Here is a 24,255-nt window from a genome sequence, read left to right as displayed (position 1 = left end):
TATATTTGCTCAGTCTGATCTCGAGGCCTTAGAGATGTTAAATTGTGAAGATCTTGAGTTTTCGTTAAAGGGCGTGTCCATGGCGGCCTGACAAAGTTTGATGTTTCGCCATGGACATAAAAGTTGTTATAACTCAGCCATAAAATGTCCGATCTGCCTCAAACTTCACATGTTTGGTAAGAGTCCTGGCCTGAAGACATCTAAAGGCCAATATACAGATATTATTATAGTGCCACCTATTGGCAGCAGGATATATCATATCTTGCACTAAATCACACATACCAAGGTCAATCTGCACCAAACTTTATATGTTTGATGAAAGTGCTGGCCTGAACACATCTACATGCCAATAATCAGGTATAGGCATAGCGCCACCAGCTGGCAGCAGGAAGTTTGGCACATTTAAGTGACTTTGATCTATTTTTCCTACATTTACTGTATTAAAAGCATACTGCCCACCGTTTGCTGTGTTCCTAAAGCCACCGGTCGGCGGTGAGCCCGTGTGCGAGGGCCCGTTCATCGCTGCTTGCAGCTTTAATTATTATTATTATTCTTCTTCTCCGGAATGAATCGCATTTTTGAGGGCCTAAACATACCCGAAAACTCATGAAACTTTGCACACACATCAAACCTGGCGAAAATGGACGTCTGATATGGGTTTCAGAGATGGGTGTGGCAAAACGGCTCGATAGCGCCACCTTTACACGTTCCGCGGTGTGCGCTTTCAGCTGTGATTCACGTACATGCATGAAAATCGGTACACACATGTAGCTCACCAATACCTACAAAAAAGCCTCCTGGGACAAAATCCGAAACCCAACAGGAAGTCGGTTATTATTAATTTTCTTAGCAAAATTTGTGTCATTTTTGCCATTTTCAGGCGTGGTACTTGAACGAACTCCTCCTAGAGATTTACTCCGATCAACAGCAAATTTGGTGAGTCTAATCTAAAGCCCTTTGTGACGTTAAATTGTGAAGATCTAGAGTTTTCATCGAAGGGCGTGTCCGTGGCGGCCTCGCAAATTTCGATGTTTCGCCATGAAAAAGGAAGTTGCTATAACTTAGGCATAAAATGTCCGATCTGTCCCAAACTTCACATGTGTGATAACACTCCTGACCTGATGACATCTACATATCCATATTCAGTTATAGTCATAGCGCCACCTGCTGGCAACAGGAAGTGTCACGCTGTACTCTACAACCAACTCCTCCTAGAGATTTATACAGATCAACACCAAAATAGGTCAGTCTAATATAAAGGCCTTAGTGATGTTAAATTGTGAAGATCTTGAGTTTTCGGTAAAGGGCGTGTCCGTGGCGGCCTGACAAATTTCGAGGTCTCGCCATGGATATAAAACTTGTTATAACTCAGCCATAAAATGTCCGATTTGCCTCAAACTTCACATATTCGATAAGAGTCCTGGCCTGAACACATCTGAAGGCCAATATTCTATTATAATCACAGCGCCACCTGTTGGCAACAGGAAATGACTTGTATCAAACTCCTCCTAGAGATTTAATGATATCAACATTATATTTGGTCAGTCTGATCTAGAGGCCTTAGAGATGTTAAATTGCAAAGATCTTGAGTTTTCGTTAAAGGGCGTGTCCGTGGCGGCGTGACAAAGTTTGATGTTTCGCCATGGACATAGAAGTTGTTATAACTCAGGCATAAAATGTCCGATCTGCCTCAAACTTCACAAGTTTGGTAAGAGTCCTGGCCTGAAGACACCTAAAGGCCAATATTCAGATATTATCATAGCGCCACCTCTTGGCAGCAGGATATATCATATCTTTCACTAACTCAAACATACCAAGGTCAATCTGCACCAAACTTCATATGTTTGATGAAAGTGGTGGCCTGAACACATCTACATGCCAATAATCAGTTATAGGCATAGCGCCACCAGCTGGCAGCAGGAAATTTGGCACATTTAAGTGACTTTGACATATTTCTCCTATTTTTACTGTATTAAAAGCATACTACCCACCATTTGCTGTGTTCCTAAAGCCACCGGTCGGCGGTGAGCCCGTGTGCGAGGGCCCGTTCATCGCTGCTTGCAGCTTTAATTATTATTATTATTCTTCTTCTCCGGAATGAATCGCATTTTTGAGGGCCTAAACATACCCGAAAACTCATGAAACTTTGCACACACATCAAACCTGGCGAAAATGGATGTCTGATATGGGTTTCAGAGATGGGTGTGGCAAAACGGCTCGATAGCGCCACCTTTACACGTTCCGCGGTGTGCGCTTTCAGCTATGATTCACGTACATGCATGAAAATCGGTACACACATGTATCTCACCAATACCTACAAAAAAGCCTCCTGGGACAAAATCCGAAACCCAACAGGAAGTCGGTTATTATTAATTTTCTTAGCAAAATTTGTGTCATTTTTGCCATTTTCAGGCGTCGTACTTGAGCGAACTCCTCCTAGAGATTTACTCCGATCAACAGCAAATTTGGTGAGTCTAATCTAAAGCCCTTTGTGACGTTAAATTGTGAAGATCTAGAGTTTTCATCAGAGGGCGTGTCCGTGGCGGCCTCGCAAATTTCGATGTTTCGCCATGAAAAAGGAAGTTGCTATAACTTAGGCATAAAATGTCCGATCTGTCCCAAACTTCACATGTGTGATAACACTCCTGACCTGATGACATCTACATATCCATATTCAGTTATAGTCATAGCGCCACCTGCTGGCAACAGGAAGTGTCATGCTGTACTCTACCACCAACTCCTCCTAGAGATTTATACAGATCAACACCAAAATCGGTCAGTCTAATATAAAGGCCTTAGTGATGTTAAATTGTGAAGATCTTGAGTTTTCGGTAAAGGGCGTGTCCGTGGCGGCCTGACAAATTTCGAGGTCTCGCCATGGATATAAAACTTGTTATAACTCAGCCATAAAATGTCCGATTTGCCTCAAACTTCACATATTCGATAAGAGTCCTGGCCTGAACACATCTGAAGGCCAATATTCTATTATAATCACAGCGCCACCTGTTGGCAACAGGAAATGACTTGTATCAAACTCCTCCTAGAGATTTAATGATATCAACATTATATTTGGTCAGTCTGATCTAGAGGCCTTAGAGATGTTAAATTGTGAAGATCTTGAGTTTTCGTTAAAGGGCGTGTCTGTGGCGGCGTGACAAAGTTTGATGTTTCGCCATGGACATAGAAGTTGTTATAACTCAGCCATAAAATGTCCGATCTGCCTCAAACTTCACAGGTTTGGTAAGAGTCCTGGCCTGAAGACACCTAAAGGCCAATATTCAGATATTATCATAGTGCCACCTGTTGGCAGCAGGATATCATATCTTTCACTAACTCAAACATACCAAGGTCAATCTGCACCAAACTTCATATGTTTGATGAAAGTGGTGGCCTGAACACATCTACATGCCAATAATCAGTTATAGGCATAGCGCCACCAGCTGGCAGCAGGAAATTTGGCACATTTAAGTGACTTTGACATATTTCTCCTATTTTTACTGTATTAAAAGCATACTACCCACCATTTGCTGTGTTCCTAAAGCCACCGGTCGGCGGTGAGCCCGTGTGCGAGGGCCCGTTCATCGCTGCTTGCAGCTTTAATTAGGGCCCGAGCACCGATGGTGTGAGGACCCTATTGGATCTGCTTCGTTTATTATTAGGGCCCGAGCACCGATGGTGTGAGGACCCTATTGGATCTGCTTCGTTTATTATTATTATTATTATTATTATTCTTCTCCAAAATGAATCGCATTTTTGAGGGCTTAGACATACCCGAAAACTCATGAAACTTCGCACACACATCAGACCTGGCGAAAATTTACGTCTGATATGGGTTGCAGAAGTGGGTGTGGCAAAATGGCTCGATAGCGCCACCTTTACACGTTCCGCGGTGTGCGCTTTCAGTTGTGATTCACGTACATGCACGAAAATCGGTACACACATGTAGCTCACCAATACCTACAAAAAAGCCTCTTGGAGCAAAATTTGACACCCAACAGGAAGTCGGTTATTTTTAATTTTCTTAGCAAAATTTGTGTAATTTTTGCCATTTTCAGGCGTCATACTTGAACGAACTCCTCCTAGAGATTTATTCGGATCAACGGCAAATTTGGTGAGTCTAATCTAAAGCCCTTTGTGACGTTAAATTGCGAAGATCTAGAGTTTTCATCGGAGGGCGTGTCCGTGGCGGCCTGGCAAATTTCGACGTTTCGCCATGAAAAAGGAAGTTGCTATAACTCAGGCATACAATGTCCGATCTGTCCCAAACTTCACATGTGTGATAACACTCCTGACCTGATGACATCTACATGCCCATATTCAGTTTTACTCATAACGCCACCTGCTGGCAACAGGAAGTGTCATGCTGTTCTCTGCAACAAACTCGTCCAAGAGATTTAATCAGATCAACACCAAAATCGGTCAGTCTAATAAAAAGGCTTTAGTGATGTTAAATTGCGAAGATCTTGAGTTTTCGTTGAAGGGCGTGTCCGTGGTGGCCTGACAAATTTCGAGGTCTCGCCATGGATATAAAACTTGTTATAACTCAGCCATAAAATGTCCGATTTGCCTCAAACTTCCCATGTTTGATTAAAGTCCTGGCCTGAACCAATCTGAAGGCAAATATTCTATTAAAATCACAGCGCCACCTGTTGGCATCAGGAAATGACTTGTACCAAACTCCTCCTAGAGATTTAATGATATCAACATTATATTTGGACAGTCTGATCTAGAGGCCTTAGAGATGTTAAATTGTGAAGATCTTGAGTTTTCGTCAAAGGGCGTGTCCTTGGTGGCTTGACAAAGTTTGATGTTTCGCCATGGACATAGAAGTTATTATACCTCAGCCATAAAATGTCCGATCTGCCTCAAACTTCACATGTTTGGTAAAAGTGCTGGCCTGAAGACATCTAAAGGCCAATATTCAGATATTATCATAGCGCCACCTATTGGCAGCAGGATATATCATATCTTGCACTAAGTCAAACATACCAAGGTCAATCTGCACCAAACTTCATATGTTTGATAAAAGTGCCAGCCTGAACACATCTACATGCCAATAATCAGTTATAGGCATAGCGCCACCAGCTGGCAGCAGGAAATTTGGCACATTTAAGTGACTTTGACATATTTCTCCTATTTTTACTGTATTAAAAGCATACTGCCCACCCTTGGCTGTGTTCCTAAGCCACCGGTCGGCGGTGAGCCCGTGTGCGAGGGCCCGTTCATCGCTGCTTGCAGCTTTAATTATTATTATTATTATTATTATTATTATTATTCTTCTCCAAAATGAATCGCATTTTTGAGGGCTTAGACATACCCGAAAACTCATGAAACTTCGCACACACATCAGACCTGGCGAAAATTTACGTCTGATATGGGTTGCAGAAGTGGGTGTGGCAAAATGGCTCGACAGCGCCACCTTTACACGTTCCGCGGTGTGCGCATTCAGCTGTGATTCACGTACATGCACGAAAATCGGTACACACATGTAACACACCAATACCTACAAAAAAGCCTCTTGGAGCAAAATTTGACACCCAACAGGAAGTCGGTTATTTTTAATTTTCTCAGCAAATTTTGTGTCATTTTTGCCATTTTCAGGCCTCGTACTTGAACGAACTCCTCCTAGAGATTTATTCGGATCAACGCCAAATTTTCAGAGTCTAATCTAAAGCCCTTTGTGACGCTAAATTGTGAAGATCTAGAGTTTTCATCGGAGGGCGTGTCCGTGGCGGCCTCGCAAATTTCGATGTTTCGCCATGAAAAAGGAAGTTGCTATAACTTAGGCATAAAATGTCCAATCTGTCCCAAACTTCACATGTGTGATAACACTCCTGACCTGATGACATCTACATATCCATATTCAGTTATAGTCATAGCGCCACCTGCAGGCAACAGGAAGTGTCATGCTGTACTCTACAACCAACTCCTCCTAGAGATTTATACAGATCAACACCAAAATCGGTCAGTCTAATATAAAGGCCTTAGTGATGTTAAATTGTGAAGATCTTGAGTTTTCGTTGAAGGGCGTGTCCGTGGCGGCCTGACAAATTTCGAGGTCTCGCCATGGATATAAAACTTGTTATAACTCAGCCATAAAATGTCCGATTTGCCTCAAACTTCACATGTTCGATTAAAGTCCTGGCCTGAACACATCTGAAGGCCAATATTCTATTATAATCACAGCGCCACCTGTTGGCAACAGGAAATGACTTGTATAAAACTCCTCCTAGAGATTTAATGATATCAACATTATATTTGGTCAGTCTGATCTAGAGGTCTTAGAGATGTTAAATTGCGAAGATCTTGAGTTTTCGTTAAAGGGCGTGTCTGTGGCGGCGTGACAAAGTTTGATGTTTCGCCATGGACATAGAAGTTGTTATAACTCAGCCATAAAATGTCCGATCTGCCTCAAACTTCACAGGTTTGGTAAGAGTCCTGGCCTGAAGACACCTAAAGGCCAATATTCAGATATTATCATAGCGCCACCTGTTGGCATCAGGATATATCATATCTTTCACTAACTCAAACATACCAAGGTCAATCTGCACCAAACTTCATATGTTTGATGAAAGTGCCAGCCTGAACACATCTACATGCCAATAATCAGTTATAGGCATAGCGCCACCAGCTGGCAGCAGGGAATTTGGCACATTTAAGTGACTTTGACATATTTCTCATATTTTTACTGTATTAAAAGCATACTACCCTCCATTTGCTGTGTTCCTAAAGCCACCGGTCGGCGGTGAGCCCGTGTGCGAGGGCCCGTTCATCGCTGCTTGCAGCTTTAATTATTATTATTATTCTTCTTCTCCGGAATGAATCGCATTTTTGAGGGCCTAAACATACCCGAAAACTCATGAAACTTTGCACACACATCAAACCTGGCGAAAATGGATGTCTGATATGGGTTTCAGAGATGGGTGTGGCAAAACGGCTCGATAGCGCCACCTTTACACGTTCCGCGGTGTGCGCTTTCAGCTATGATTCACGTACATGCATGAAAATCGGTACACACATGTAGCTCACCAATACCTACAAAAAAGCCTCCTGGGACAAAATCCGAAACCCAACAGGAAGTCGGTTATTATTAATTTTCTTAGCAAAATTTGTGTCATTTTTGCCATTTTCAGGCGTGGTACTTGAACGAACTCCTCCTAGAGATTTACTCCGATCAACAGCAAATTTGGTGAGTCTAATCTAAAGCCCTTTGTGACGTTAAATTGTGAAGATCTAGAGTTTTCATCGAAGGGCGTGTCCGTGGCGGCCTCGCAAATTTCGATGTTTCGCCATGAAAAAGGAAGTTGCTATAACTTAGGCATAAAATGTCCGATCTGTCCCAAACTTCACATGTGTGATAACACTCCTGACCTGATGACATCTACATATCCATATTCAGTTATAGTCATAGCGCCACCTGCTGGCAACAGGAAGTGTCATGCTGTACTCTACAACCAACTCCTCCTAGAGATTTATACAGATCAACACCAAAATCGGTCAGTCTAATATAAAGGCCTTAGTGATGTTAAATTGTGAAGATCTTGAGTTTTCGGTAAAGAGCGTGTCCGTGGCGGCCTGACAAATTTCGAGGTCTCGCCATGGATATAAAACTTGTTATAACTCAGCCATAAAATGTCCGATTTGCCTCAAACTTCACATATTCGATAAGAGTCCTGGCCTGAACACATCTGAAGGCCAATATTCTATTATAATCACAGCGCCACCTGTTGGCAACAGGAAATGACTTGTATCAAACTCCTCCTAGAGATTTAATGATATCAACATTATATTTGGTCAGTCTGATCTAGAGGCCTTAGAGATGTTAAATTGCGAAGATCTTGAGTTTTCGTTAAAGGGCGTGTCCGTGGCGGCGTGACAAAGTTTGATGTTTCGCCATGGACATAGAAGTTGTTATAACTCAGCCATAAAATGTCCGATCTGCCTCAAACTTCACAGGTTTGGTAAGAGTCCTGGCCTGAAGACACCTAAAGGCCAATATTCAGATATTATCATAGCGCCACCTGTTGGCAGCAGGATATATCATATCTTTCACTAACTCAAACATACCAAGGTCAATCTGCACCAAACTTCATATGTTTGATGAAAGTGGTGGCCTGAACACATCTACATGCCAATAATCAGTTATAGGCATAGCGCCACCAGTTGGCAGCAGGAAATTTGGCACATTTAAGTGACTTTGACATATTTCTCCTATTTTTACTGTATTAAAAGCATACTACCCACCATTTGCTGTGTTCCTAAAGCCACCGGTCGGCGGTGAGCCCGTGTGCGAGGGCCCGTTCATCGCTGCTTGCAGCTTTAATTAGGGCCCGAGCCCAAAAGGGCGAAGGCCCTATTGTTCTTCTAAGGGTTATTATTTTTTTTTTTTTTTTTTTTTTTCTTTTTTTCAACCTTCCGGGCACTTTTGGGGGCCTTAACATACTCAAAAACTCTTGAAAATTTGCACACACGTCGGAATCTGCGGCCATCAGGACGCCAAAGAGGCTGGGACCCGGGCGTGGTTCAGGGCCTCTACAGCGCCCCCTGAAACACAGTTTGAAAACTTGATGTACTGCGCACACATACTTGCATGTATTGATATGAAACTCGGTACACATATAGATCTCACTGAGCCAAACAACTTTTGTACTCTATGTCATAGGCTCCACGCAACAGGAAGTGAGATATTTAGGGCTGTTTAAAAAGCGCATGCTCTGGAATTTAACGTACTCCTCCCAGGAATTCCATGGGATTGTCACCAAACTCGGTCAGCATGATCTCAAGACATTGGGGATGCTAAATTGCGAGGAGATTTTTGATATCTCGAATGGTTTGGCCGTGGCAAGGCGACAAAGTTATGGCGAGAAATGAGAAACAGGAAGTGTCTAATAACTGTTGACCACATTGCCTGATTCTGATGAAACTTCACCAGTTTGTTCGTTGTATGATGCAGATTCCATAAATGTGACTATTAAGAGTCAAAGTTATAGCGCCACCAACTGGCAGCAGGAAGTGTGTCATTTTCAAAATGCTTTGAAATCAGCCTCTTAATTTTACTCGATTTTCTTTAAACTTCATCAAAATCATGTCAAAACACGGCCGATGAGAATATGTAAAGGGGTCGATGATAAATCGAATGCTGTTGCCATGGCAACATGTCAAACTTTAAAATTAGATTCCTGTCTTTTCGAGGCAGTTAACATGCTTAGAATTTCATGAAACTCAACACACACATCAATATTAATGATAGTTAGACACTGGCAAAAGGTCATAAATGGGTGTGGAGCAGGCACTCTATAGCGCCATCTTTTGACAAAAGTTGGGGGGTTAGTTTTTCCTACAGTCACCAAACTCTGTACATATATTAATCTCATCAATTTGGACAACTTTCTAAATCAAACTCATTAGCTGAGACCAACAGGAAGCCGGCTATTTTGATTTGAATGTGGATTTTTGGAAAAATCAGGCTGTAAACAAATGCACACTACTTCTAAGAACAACCAGCTGTTCACACCAAACTTTTTTAACATGAAGAGAAGATTCTGAAGATGTTAAATTGCGACCGGATTTTGGATATCTTGAACGGTGTGGACGTGGTGATTTTTTAAAGATATAGTAAAAAATATTTTTATATCTTTAAAGTGCAGCATCCAAACTCTTTAAAACTTTTTTCACACAGAGATCTAATCATTCTGAGCAAGTGCTGGAAATAAAAAATGTATACAAGCTTCTATGAATTAAAGAAAATTTAAAAAAGAACTCAGAAACCTGCTGTCACTCTGGTGAATGTCTCTACAGTATGTGTGTGCGTTGAGTCAGGCACAGAGAAGCTCATTATTGCAGGGGGGAGGGGTGAGAGGCAGAAAGGGAGAGAGGGGTAGAAAGTGAAACATGCTATCTTGCTTATAGACCATCTTTGAGAAATGCACATATATATATATATATATAGTGTAATCGAAATAAATACGTCTGATCTTTGAGAGTCTGATATTTTGAGAAAATATAAAGGATCCCTAAGTCTTTCATTGTTTGTATTTTGCAGTTGTTGTTTTTTTATTTTTTTATTTTTTTACTGAACTATACCATGAACTTGTCCTATTCAGTCACATAGCAAAAGATTAAGAAAAATTAAACTTTTAGCATTAGCGATTTATCTTCATTGATAGACATTTATTTTCATAGTGTTATTTATTGAATATAAAATTTAAATTAACAACTTCAAGACAAACTTGGACAACAAAACAAGCTTTGCTGTTATCTGTTCAAAACATCTGAAAATTATAAAATTATAAGATGAGATATATATATCGCCCCTTTCAATACTCAACTTGTTTTTAAAGATATTTTGAAAGAATGAAGCGTTTATAGAGCACTTTATTGTGTATTGCTGTACACCCACATGAACTGTGTGCATGTTCATGTTAATTCACAGTACATAAATTATATATGAATACTTTTTTCGCTTAATATTAATTAACATTAATAAATGCTATTTATTTATTGGTCATGTTAACTAATATAGTTAATGCTAACAAATAAAACTGAATGGCAACATTTTATATTTTGTGTGTATGTGTCTGTGTGTTGATTTTAAAGTCTAACCCTTTCAATTCTGTAAACTTTAAATCCAAACTAGCAGAGGGTTACTGTGAATGCATATGCCAACTGGGCACCGTCTTCCTTATTGATTCTTAGTTATGTAGCGCTTAAGAGTGATGTCTTATAACAGGAGGAGTCACCAGCAAAGCAATATCCACACAGAAATTGTACAGATAGGTAACGATGACATTTAAGCAGAAGTGGTGGACGTAAAGCAAGCAATAATAACATTTTGTTATCGTCATGAATCATGTTCTTATCATCATCATCAGAGTATAGGGAAAATTTAGCATATTGGTTCACAGTTGGCATTATCTGAAGTCCTTGCATTGATTGCATTTAATTAAATCAACATTATATTTGGTCAGTCTGATCTTGAGGCCTTAGAGATGTTAAATTGTGAAGATCTTGAGTTTTCATTGAGTTGTTATAACTTAGCCATAAAATGTCTGATCTGCCACAAAATTCACAGGTTTGGTAAGAGTCCTGGCCTGAAGACACCTAAAGACCAATATTCAGATATTATCATAGCGCCACTTGTTGGCAGCAGGATATATCATATCTTTCACTAACTCAAACATACCAAGGTCAATCTGCACCAAACTTCATATGTTTGATAATAGTGATGGCCTGAACACATCTACATGCCAATAATTAGTTACAGGCATAGCGCCACCATCTTTCAGCAGCAAGTTTGGCACATTTAAATGACTTATGACAGATTTTTTCTATATTTACTGTATTAAAAGCATACTGCCCACCGTTTGCTGATTTCCTGAAGCCACCGGTCGGCGGTGAGCCCGGGTGCGAGGGCCCGTTCATCGCTGCTCGCAGCTTTAATTATTATTATTCTTCTTCTTCTCCGGAATGAATCGCATTTTTGAGGGCCTAAACATACCCGAAAACTCATGAAACTTTGCACACACATCAAACCTGGCGAAAATGGATGTCTGATATGGGTTTCAGAGATGGGTGTGGCAAAACGGCTCGATAGCGCCACCTTTACACGTTCCGCGGTGTGCGCTTTCAGCTATGATTCACGTACATGCATGAAAATCGGTACACACATGTAACTCACCAATACCTACAAAAAAGCCTCCTGGGACAAAATCCGAAACCCAACAGGAAGTCGGTTATTATTAATTTTCTTAGCAAAATTTGTGTCATTTTTGCCATTTTCAGGCATCATACTTGAACGAACTCCTCCTAGAGATTTACTCCGATCAACAGCAAATTTGGTGAGTCTAATCTAAAGCCCTTTGTGACGTTAAATTGTGAAGATCTAGAGTTTTCATCGGAGGGCGTGTCTGTGGCGGCCTAGCAAATTTCGATGTTTCGCCATGAAAAAGGAAGTTGCTATAACTTAGGCATAAAATGTCCGATCTGTCCCAAACTTCACGTGTGTGATAACACTCCTGACCTGATGACATCTACATGCCCATATTCAGTTATAGTCATAGCGCCACCTGCAGGCAACAGGAAGTGTCATGCTGTACTATAAAACCAACTCCTCCTAGAGATTTATACAGATCAACACCAAAATCGGTCAGTCTAATATAAAGGCCTTAGCGATGTTTAATTGTAAAGATCTTGAGTTTTCGGTAAAGGGCGTGTCCGTGGCGGCCTGACAAATTTCGAGGTCTCGCCATGGATATAAAACTTGTTATAACTCAGCCATAAAATGCCCGATTTGCCTCAAACTTCACATATTCGATAAGAGTCCTGGCCTGAACACATCTGAAGGCCAATATTCTATTATAATCACAGCGCCACCTGTTGGCAACAGGAAATGACTTGTATCAAACTCCTCCTAGAGATTTAATGATATCAACATTATATTTGGTCAGTCTGATCTAGAGGCCTTAGAGATGTTAAATTGCGAAGATCTTGAGTTTTCGTTAAAGGGCGTGTCCGTGGCGGCGTGACAAAGTTTGATGTTTCGCCATGGACATAGAAGTTGTTATAACTCAGCCATAAAATGTCCGATCTGCCTCAAACTTCACAGGTTTGGTAAGAGTCCTGGCCTGAAGACACCTAAAGGCCAATATTCAGATATTATCATAGCGCCACCTGTTGGCAGCAGGATATATCATATATTTCACTAACTCAAACATACCAAGGTCAATCTGCACCAAACTTCATATGTTTGATGAAAGTGGTGGCCTGAACACATCTACATGCCAATAATCAGTTATAGGCATAGCGCCACCAGCTGGCAGCAGGAAATTTGGCACATTTAAGTGACTTTGACATTATCTCCTATTTTTACTGTATTAAAAGCATACTACCCACCATTTGCTGTGTTCCTAAGCCACCGGTCGGCGGTGAGCCCGTGTGCGAGGGCCCGTTCATCGCTGCTTGCAGCTTTAATTATTATTATTATTATTATTCTTCTCCAAAATGAATCGCATTTTTGAGGGCTTAGACATACCCGAAAACTCATGAAACTTCGCACACACATCAGACCTGGCGAAAATTTACGTCTGATATGGGTTTCAGAAGTGGGTGTGGCAAAATGGCTCGACAGCACCACCTTTACACGTTCCGCGGTGTGCGCTTTCAGCTGTGATTCACGTACATGCACGGAAATCGGTACACACATGTAACACACCAATACCTACAAAAAAGCCTCTTGGAGCAAAATCCGGAACCCAACAGGAAGTCGGTTAATATTAATATTCTCAACAAAATTTGAGTCATTTTTGCCATTTTCAGGCGTCGTACTTGAACGAACTCCTCCTAGAGGTTTATTCGGATCAACACCAAATTTGCAGAGTCTAGTCTAAAGCCCTTTGTGACGTTAAATTGTGAAGATCTAGAGTTTTTATCGGAGGGCGTGTCCATGGCGGCCTCGCAAATTTCGATGTTTCGCCATGAAAAAGGAAGTTGCTATAACTCAGGCATACAATGTCCGATCCGTCCCAAACTTCACATGTGTGATAACACTCCTGACCTGATGACATCTACATGCCCATATTCAGTTTTACTCATAGCGCCACCTGCTGGCAACAGGAAGTGTCATGCTGTACTCTGCAACAAACTCCTCCAAGAGATTTTATCAGATCAACACCAAAATCGGTCAGTCTAATAAAAAGGCTTTAGTGATGTTAAATTGCGAAGATCTTGAGTTTTTGTTGAAGGGCGTGTCCGTGGCGGCCTGGCAAATTTCGAGGTCTCGCCATGGATAATACACTTGTAATAACTCAGCCATAAAATGTCCGATTTGCCTCAAACTTCACATGTTCTATAAGAGTCCTGGCCTAAACCAATCTGAAGGCCAATATTCTATTATAATCACAGCGCCACCTGTTGGCAACAGGAAATGACTTGTATCAAACTCCTCCTAGAGATTTAATGATATCAACATTATATTTGGTCAGTCTGATCTAGAGGCCTTAAAGATGTTAAATTGCGAAGATCTTGAGTTTTCGTTAAAGGGCGTGTCTGTGGCTGCATGACAAAGTTTGATGTTTCGCCATGGACATAGAAGTTGTTATAACTCAGCCATAAAATGTCCGATCTGCCTCAAACTTCACAGGTTTGGTGAGAGTCCTGGCCTGAAGACACCTAAAGACCAATATTCAGATATTATCATAGCGCCACCTGTTGGCAGCAGGATATATCATATCTTTCACTAACTCAAACATACCAAGGTCAATCTGCACCAAACTTCATATGTTTGATGAAAGTGGTGGCCTGAACACATCTACATGTCAATAATCAGTTATAGGCATAGCGCCACCAGCTGGCAGCAGGAAATTTGGCACATACAAGTGACTTTGACATATTTCTCCTATTTTTACTGTATTAAATGGATACTACCCACCATTTGCTGTGTTCCTAAAGCCACCGGTCGGCGGTGAGCCCGTGTGCGAGGGCCCGTTCATCGCTGCTTGCAGCTTTAATTCTTATTATTTTCCTTTTTTCTTCATTACGTACTGCCCTTCAGAAGCTATAGAAAATACATGTTTTCCAGAGGACAAAATAAATTAAATTTACCTACAGGTCTAAATACATTTCCATTGCGTTTTTCTTGTATGTTCTGCAAGTCGGCTGTTAAAGTAACTACTTTTTGCTTTGGTATGAATTGTTCAGTGATGCCTTTCCCAAAAGCAACTATGGTCGCAAATTCCGTCTTTATCAATAGAGTTCAATGGAACGACCATAGTTAGCTAACGATGCTTTTGGGAAACGCACCGGTTAATGTCTATGGTTATGTTACGTTCAACTAATTAAAAAGAACCGACTCATTCAAAACGAACGATTCATTCACAAATCGCCTCAAAAGACATCGGCTGCATCCGAAATCGCATACTTCCATACTATTTAGTAGGCAAAAAGCAGTAGGCGAAGAAAAAGTATGCATGAAATCTCAAACACCACAAAAGAGTAGGCGAGATTTACCTGGATGAAGCACTATTTCTCGCGAGATTCAGGCGTACGTATACCTAAGTATCGTTCGAATATGCCTACTTACCTACTATATAGTAGGCGAAATGGGTACGTGAGAAGAGTAACCACAAAAGAGTAAGCGAGAGATCCCCGGATGCCTACTGCGTCCCGCCCGGATTTCGAAGCGCCGATCGAGGGATACTTTTCTACTTTTCTATCCCAGAAGCCCACGGGAGATCAATAGCCTACGTCATCATCGAACGTGATGGAGAACAGCAACGAGGGTGTTTTCAAAAGTGAGTAACCTTACGCTGTTCCTTGTGTCACAATCGCGCAGAACAAACTGTTAAATCGCTTAAGGTGTAACATTATAGTATATTTGTGACTGTTCTGTAAAAACATGTTTCATATGTATAGCAAAGAGGGGAGATCCAGTAAACACACGTATATCTCCAAAGTGAATGTACATAACCATATACATCTGAAAGACCATTGTTAAATGTCTACAGTATTTAATATGTGACAGAAAAAGTTCGCAAACAATTGCAGATGAGCACGTAATAGACATCTGAGTGTTGTGTGCTGTTACAGTAGAATTCACTGTTGTCAACACCGTTTACTTTATATGAATGGAATGTAAATAAACGCATGTACATATAGTAACTAAACATAACTGATCTTTTGTATTAATATAAATAAATAGAGGAGCATTTGTGTTGGATAAAATGCGAATGTAAATGCAGTGTTGAGCACATGAATCACAGAGGTGACTTGAAACTTTTCTGGATGTTACAGGGACAGGACGTGATGGACGGCAGAGACAGGTGAAGCTGGACACGGTGGTCAGCTGCTTCATCAGAATAAAGCTGCAGAATTGGCACAGCTGTTGATGGCAGTTGTTATTTACAGGCTGTGAACACATGATTGTTAGAACAATTACTTTGAATAAAGCTTTGTTTTATGTGTCTTTGACTTGTACTTATTTAACATCAAGGTTACTTTTATTTATTCTTTTACAAATTTATTCGTGTTTCTTGTTTGTCAGTTAATAAAATATAGCATTAATTCATTACTTGACTGAGAATTGAGATGTATTCACATTGACTGCATAGTCATGAATATGTCATGCATATGGCGTATAAAAAAGTGCATGTAGTTCATTTTACTAAAAATATAATTAATTAGTGGTTAGCATTTATCAGTATTATTGTTCATAAGAGTTGGTGTTGTCTAGCAATGCATTCCGAGGTCATCTTTAATTTCTAAGTAATACTTAATTCTTTCGAGTGTAAAATCAAAAGTCTTCTCCACAGACGTGATCTTCCAGCAGCTGATTGACGTCTCCTTTGTGCAGATATTACAAACATTGCAAACAAGGAGGGCAACGTACTAGGTAGGGTTGTCGTGATGCCATTGGGTGTTCTGTGCACCCGTCTCCTTTATTTTATTTTATTATCACTGCAGAACTTATAAGTACATACAACCGCAGGAAAAGGCTGTTTTATCAGTAAAAAATAATGACAGAAAAAAACTGTAAAGGGTTTGCGTACATGTGATTCTCTACACGTGAAAAAAAGATTAAATATCTTTAAATTATCGTAATATTCATTTAATCATAATGCATTAAAATTGCATGTGTTGTTTTTTGTTATTTATAATCCTCGGGGATGAAACAAGAGAAATCCCACAATAAAAAGGAAAACAAAGGAGATTTCAAGCCAGTTTTGGGTGTGGATAAACAATTTTGCACATAAATAAATTAAAAACATATTAAAGTGGTTACGATTTTAGGTTTTCGTAATAAAAAATAACATCTTTAAGGATTAAACTGGGTTATAGCTTAAAAACGTACTAAAAACATAAAGGTATCTGTTTCTTCTGGAAGATCACAAAATGAGAAATTTGATCAACATCAATACAAATAGATAATATATACAAATAGATGAATTAAACCTGTCGCTCATATCTTTTAAATTGTTGCTCTTGTTTTAACGTCGTAGATCACATGATAACGTCCTCATGGCGGATCGCATTCATACTCAACGAGATTTGGCTGTAGAGTAGGTACTCTTTTAGCGCTTGTGAAGTACCTACTTATTGAAATTAAGTACCTACTCATGAAGTATGCGATTTCGGATGCAGCCATCGAGAATCCCATAGATATCTATGGAGAATCCTCCCAAACCGGCAGCCAATCAAATGCAAGAGAATTTTGTGAACTCTTGCGCGGACATACGCCACTTCCTCTTTCACGCCAACCTCATCAAGATGGCACCGGTATGTGTCGACCGGAGACCGGTTTTTATGGTTTAATGCATTTTAGTTTTTGTTTTGTGTGAATTAAATATCAGATATACTACATTTATATATAGTATGTTACACAGAGTTAGTTTTTACAAAAAGGAATAGTATATGAATTCATTAATTTGACTTACTAGTCGGAGACACGTGGACGAGCATTTTAGCGTGACAGAGCCATTCATATGCATTTGCGTTTTAAAATGTGTCCACTTGTTTTTATTAGAGTAATGGGCTTATAAGAAAGTATGAATTCTGTAGTATTACTCTGAGCATGCAAGCATATGTTTAAATGAATTTGTTTCTTTAGAAAAGGCACACTGTTGTAAAAAAGAATAAAAAGGGTGCTTCATGGAAGTTCACCCTGGATTGTACTCACCCAGTGGAGGATGGGATCCTTGACTCTGCCAACTTTGTAAGTTGTATACAATTACATATTTTATGACAGAAACACATGACTAATATGTATGTAAGGATAAGGATTTGTCAGAATTATTTTGACCATGAAAAAAACTACTTAAAAAAAAGTTTGCATTTGCTAGAAAACTAAATGTTTTATTTGTTCCTGTTCGAAAGATCTTTACATTTATGTTCTTTTAAATCTATTTCTGATCCAAACACACATAAGTTGTTATAAAATGACACACGATTCTGTCATTTGAAAGTGAAATCATAAATCTCATGATTTATGTTCGAGTAGTCACATGACTAACGCTGTGCTATAACTAGGGTTCCCTTCCCTAGTTGAACGCCTAGGGTTCTCTTCCCTAGTGGTCATGCTGTTTTATTACTAACAGGAAACCTTTCTGAAAGAGAAGGTGAAGGTTAATGGCAAAACGGGCAACTTGGGAAATATAGTGCAAATTGCCCGCCAGAAGAACAAAATCAGCGTCACATCAGAGAAGCAGTTCTCTAAAAGGTGAGATTTGTTACATCAGCAGGTTATTAGTGTTTGCTTTATAGGTTTTGTATATATACTAACAGCCCTATGTTCCACAGGTATCTTAAGTACCTCACAAAGAAGTACCTGAAGAAGAACAACCTGCGAGACTGGCTGAGGGTGGTGGCGTCGGATAAGGAAAGCTATGAGCTGCGCTACTTCCAGATCAGCCAAGATGATGAAGAGTCTGATGCTGATGAGTGAAAGCTGTCTTGATGAGTGTATCAAAGTCCTCTATAAGCTGTCACATCTTGCTTGTAAATAAAAAGATACACAGAGAAATTTGAGTGTCATGTTTTTCTATGGTAGTAAATGTTTTATGTAATGAGTTTGATTTATAATCAAGGTGGAACAAGGGGAAGTCAGTTGAATGATTCAATAACAAACATCTTGCCAGTGGTGTCTGATAAGAGATTTTGTTGTAGTGATGAAACTACCTGTTAATCATTACAGTAGTAACAATCAATGCAGAAGTGTTTTTGCAATATAATTTAAATGAGAGAGTTGTCTTATTTTTATGAATTACCTTTTTCCTTTTTAGAGATTTTGTAAGTAATAAACTGCATTTAATAATTCCTGATGACAATATTTAGAAGTTAAAGAATACAGAGCACCTTTGATTTAGTTTTTTTAATAGCATCAGGACATGCAATAACCAGCTGTTGCTTTAATCATTACGAATAGGATTAGAGAAATTATTTAAAAATCAAGTTTTGAACTTTAATACTTGAACTTTTTTTGAAGAAATATATAAAGGCAATATGAGAAACAACAGTCTGTTTAAAAAAAAAATGTTGTGAACTGCATTAAAAGTCTATTTTCCATGTGATTGATTCACTTTTAAATTTGTTGCAAAATTAAGGCAAGCTACTTTAAAGGTTTTCTCATGATATATTTTTTAAATTTATTAATTTATTTTTTACAATACACAGTTTTAGTTGTATTATTTTTTATTATATATCTATAATTTAAACAGTGGGGTTTGTTCATAGTTCACCTGCTTTACGTAACATTGTTCCTAAAAATATGAAATATAGGCTATTCTACAGGATTGGTTCAAAAAATGTCCTTTTCCCCACAATTGGTATGCATGCAAATTTCTAGTAATTGTACCGTTAATTCTCATGTATTTTAAGGTTTTTTGAATATTTGTCCTCTCCCCAAATTTGTCACTACTGAAACAGTAATATATAATTTAATAAAAACGGTTATATTGACCTAGTAGAATTTAGCTTATATATTCCTTGTAAATATTTATTTTTTTCTCTTTTATTTAAACGTTTTTATAGTTAAATCAATGACAATTACAATTTTAACATATTTTCAAGTGTGATTTGAGATTTGTTGTATTTTGAATCCAATTTTTCTTTTTAAAAGGCAAAACGTTGATCATACACTGTTAAACATTTTCACCAGATTCAACTTAAAAACTTAAGTTCAGCAGCTGCCTTAAAATTTTATGTTAAATCAGCTAAAAACAAGTCATTTTAACTTATTACAACAAATATTGAGTTGATTTAACTTGTGAGTTGAAATTACTTCAGTTAATTTAACTTAAAATTTTAAGGCAGCTGCTAAACTTAAGTTTTTAAGTTGAAACTGGTGAAAACTTTTTACAGTGTACTGATTTCAACCTTAAGGATTCATTAGTTTGAATATACAACACTTTCATAACATCTTAGTTGATAATTCAATATACTTTATTTTTGACAAAAAAATCCCATGTTTTGGTAATCACATACACTACTAAAACATACTAAAATACTAATAATTTGTGTAACTGTACTAAAATTGTATTTATTTCCCCTAAGTAAAGGACTATGTGTTCCCTTTTGTCACTACCGAAACAATGGTGACATGTTTCGGTCGTGACTGTTACACTAGCAACACATTTTTTTTTTTTTTTTTACATAAAGCTTCATAATTTACAAAGAAAATATGTAATATATATATTTTGGGAAAAAAATCTGTAATATTTTTTAAAACAACATAATAAAATGTTAAAATTATAATAATAGAAATTTTGTATATAATATAATAAAAAGTTGATATTTAGGGTAGGGTTCAGAACAGCCACCGCCCAATTGAAAGTACTCACTAAAGTACAACTTTATATAAGCTAACTGATATTTTAAATAGTATTGTGGGTTTCAATAGATAATATAATGATTTTAGTAAACATCTACAATTTGAATATTTACATGCTTTTTAAATGTGTTTTTTGGTTTTGGGACAGCAGTTTGCACCAATTCTGTAAGGCCGTTCTACAGAATTGGGGCAAACTGCATATGTTTTTTTTTTTTATATTAAGTTTAAAATAATATAAATAGCTAATGCTTTCATGCACACAAGAGCTGAAACTATCGCTGACTCTGATACTGATCTTCCAAATGTTAACGCTGTTAACTTTTCAAGTTTAATCTCACATTGATAGCATTACATTTTATCTCTAAAATATTCTCCTCCTAAGGTCAAAGGTTAGTGAAAATCTTATCAATAGACAAATAGAGCAATAGAAAGGTCTGGAATTAGATGCATTTGCATTGTTATGGCTGACTTCACTATAAAGACCTTCACTGTGACAGTCAGTCTTGAGTTGGAGCCTTCAGCTTGTTACTAGGATGTTACCTAGTGGTCTGCAGAGAGTAGAGACTGAAGCAGCGCCATGGACCAGCACTGAGAGGAAACGTATCAGAGAGCGATTTCGGGCTACTTTGGCAGGACTCTTGGAGTTGGAGGTCTTGAGAGTCAGACACAAAGTAATGGTGGAGACAGCCCTGGGAAAAACCAAAGTCGATGGTGAAGATTCAACGTCAATGAGCATCCAGCGAGGACAGCATCATTACTGGGTGGACGAAGACTCATTCAGACTAAAACTCAGGCGCAGTTTTTCTGAAGAGGCTGTTTATGAAGATAGAAAATCTAGAGGATTTTGGTCATGTTCAAGTCATTCATCTGAAGACCTGCTTCATCATCGAGGCCTGATGGAAAGAAGCTGGTACGACCAAGAACTTCATTCATACATGAGAAGGCAGTCAAGAGCAAGCTCAGGTTTTTGCGACAGCAACTTCGGAGATGTTTTTACCCCCTCAGACTGTGACGATACCATCAGCTCTCTCTCCACCTCTTTAGCCTCCTTAAAATACAAGAACTCCCTCAGAGAGGGAGAATGTTTCCTGGGTGAGGAACCTCAGAGGAGCAGACCCATTTTATTCCAAGAGAATAGAGGAGTTCAATCCCATTTCTCAGATGAGACCATTCCAGAAGATGGTTTCAGATCTGTGGCCGATCTCTATCCAGATTCACACTGGCCAGATGTTTCAGACATACTTCAACCCAAAGTTGTTTTGCAACCAACCTACCGTTCTGATCTTCCAGGTCACCAGGGAATGGAAGTGTATCGCTATCCCAGTCCACTGCATGCTGTGGCCCTGCAAAGTCCTCTGTATGCACCACAAAGTCCACAGAACAACAGAAAAAAGAATGGAAGACATTCTTCCAGAAGCTCTACAAGCTCCTTGCTGAGACCAGGCTTAAAGATTGAACATTCATGCTGTTTCGCAAGATCCAACTTACTAAGGAAACATACCAATTCCTTGGGCAGGAACATGCACTTTGAGAAGCTCAGACGTGAGGAGATCATTCTAAAACGGGCCAGAGTTCAAGGCCACAGTCATAGCGCTGCGCCAAGAGATGGAGGGATGACCTTAAGGCTAAAAAGAGGCATGCAACGCACCAGCTCCTTACACAAAAACAAAGCATCCTTCTATTCTTTTCAGTCCACGTATCTGCAGAGAAACAGAGAAGATGTGTGTGAGGCTGCAAGCAGCACAGCAACCATGCAAGCTATGAAAAGGCATCTAAATTTATGAAGTTACCATGTGACATACAAGAGTCTTCAGAGGAATACAAAGCTGCAAATTAAGGACATAATGTATCTGAGAAATGCAAGAGAAATTTATCAAAATGATCGACACAAATAATAAACACTGTTAGTGATTGCATTAAAAACTCGTTCCCTGTCTGTGATCATTCAACCTGATTAAACATAAACAGTGCATGTAAAAACAAGTCTCCCTCTGTGATTAAATCTTTGTTATGTGACAAGTTATCGCATATTCTCTGAGAAAGTTCATCTTGATTTCAGAATAAAAACAGAAAATATATCAGTGCACTTAGCTTAGCTACAAGAGGGTACGTCACGTTTATCCTGAATAAAACAACTCATTTACTTTTTTAGGTTAAATCTATATAAATGTTAGTATGAATAAATATAAGTATTAAAAGGACGTATTGTTTTGTATTCACGGTTCTTAAACGTTTAAAAGTTCAGTAAGTGTGTCAAGAAATTGAGTTCGACTGAGGATGTTTCCGTTGCGATTATTATCGGTACTAGCGTATCAAAAATATCATAAATCATCATAAATATTCCTCATACTGTTCTCAGTCACATTGTTCAGATAAATAGATGAACAGCATCGTCTTTAGGTTGGATTCGTTAAATTCAGTAGTTCACAATTTTACTTAACATCCGTTCATGTCCACCAGATGTCAGTAGAGATCTGTTAGGTTTCACGTTAACTGTACAGATGTGATTATTTTAACTATTTGCTCGTTCTTACTGCATTTCTTACAAAACCCACAAATAAGCGTATGAACTTTTAAACTTGTCTCCTTTTAAAGTATAAAAAAAAACCTTTGACAGCTTTAGTTATTTACGAAAAATATCGTTCCACTGACCTAGCCTAGTTGGCCAAGATTCAGGCTTGTTCTAAAGAAATGCCAGGGAAGAGCTATTGTCTATTGGGAAAAAATCCAGCCACTGAAAAATCATTTCTGTGGATCCTGCTGTTTTCACAGAAATTGTGGAATAACAGAAACTGCTGTGTGTCAACAAGCCAGAGCGCAGAAGCTATAAAAATGTGTCTGACAAGGTTTAGATGTGGGAGTCAAGGCCATGTAAAGGAAATATTTGAAAGAAAATATTGCACAGCCAAAACCAATTTTGTCACATATTACAGAGCACAACATTTTTTTTTGTAGTCAAGTAGGCCTATGTCATATCTTAAAGGGATAGTTCATCTTCGTGAACCAAATTTAAGATATGTTTGATAAAATCTGAGAGCTTTCTGACCCTGCATAGAAGAACACAACTAACACGTTGAAGGCCCAGAAAGCTAGTAAGGAAATTGTTAAAATAGTCCATGTGACATTAGTGGTTCAACTGTAATGTTATGAAGCTACAAAATACTTTATGTGCAGAAAAGAAACAAAAATAATGACTTTATTCAACAGTTTCTTCTCTTCCGACGAATGAACGAAGATCTAATGGGTTTGGAACAACATGAGGGTGAGTAATTAATAACAGAATTTTCATTTTTGTGAAAACTATACCTTTAAGCCACCACTGTTATACGTTTGACAGTGTAATTTTTCAACCAGCTTATATTTTTAAGCCTGTATTTTTATTTGCAGGAACAGTAGTGCCGCAGACATATTTATTTTCATTTAGAATGAAACTCAGAAGAAGCATGTAATTATTCATTCATTCTAATCAGGTAGAAATATATTCTGCAGTCTTTGACGTCCCATTAATATGGCGCCACAATGGTGCATTTGTTATGTACTTTGGTGATGATGTAGTTGAGCTGTAACTATAGCAACGGTGACTCACCTAAGATCTCTCTGAATATTCTTTGCACTCATACTTCACAGTTTGCTCTTCAATGCAAGTTGCATCAATTTGCAAATTACAAACGATTCACGAGAGAACCAGAAGCATCCACCTAATTTTTTATAATGTGGAAGTAAGCCTATGTGTAAGACTTCCGGTTTGGTGGATACCATAATACATTTTTAGCTTACCGATTTAAGATATGAGTACTCAAACATCATTTTTCAAAACAACAACAAAAATTAATGCAAGCACCTGCTTAAGCTTGGGCCTACTTAATTTATAAAAAAAACAGGAAAAAACGGTGTAGAAGCAATTTTTACTAATCATTTGCCTGTAAGTTTCACAATTA

At 38.7% G+C, this 24,255-nt stretch overlaps 1 protein-coding gene across 1 annotated transcript; it reads left to right on the top strand.

Annotated features, from left to right (window-relative positions):
- Nucleotides 1-17,227: 17,227 nt before the first annotated feature.
- On the top strand, nucleotides 17,228-18,511 carry rpl22l1 (ribosomal protein L22-like 1). The gene is made up of 4 exons (XM_073831029.1): nucleotides 17,228-17,268; nucleotides 17,600-17,704; nucleotides 18,087-18,208; nucleotides 18,289-18,511. Exons 1-4 carry the CDS (start codon nucleotides 17,260-17,262, stop codon nucleotides 18,431-18,433), a joined length of 381 nt encoding a protein of 126 aa, XP_073687130.1. The 5' UTR covers nucleotides 17,228-17,259; the 3' UTR covers nucleotides 18,434-18,511.
- Nucleotides 18,512-24,255: the final 5,744 nt, after the last annotated feature.

This window comes from Garra rufa, chromosome 24, assembly GCF_049309525.1.
Source record: "Garra rufa chromosome 24, GarRuf1.0, whole genome shotgun sequence".
NCBI classification, from domain to species: domain Eukaryota; kingdom Metazoa; phylum Chordata; class Actinopteri; order Cypriniformes; family Cyprinidae; genus Garra; species Garra rufa.
Note: the sequence above shows the minus strand (reverse complement) of the source record. Positions and strands in the feature narration are given on the sequence as shown.

Excerpts from the sequence above, each read along its gene's own strand:
- rpl22l1 (XM_073831029.1), top strand. Across the intron at positions 17,705-18,086 it reads TCCTTGACTCTGCCAACTTT|GAAACCTTTCTGAAAGAGAA; the intron begins GTAAGTTGTATA and ends TATTACTAACAG. Across the intron at positions 18,209-18,288 it reads GAGAAGCAGTTCTCTAAAAG|GTATCTTAAGTACCTCACAA; the intron begins GTGAGATTTGTT and ends TATGTTCCACAG.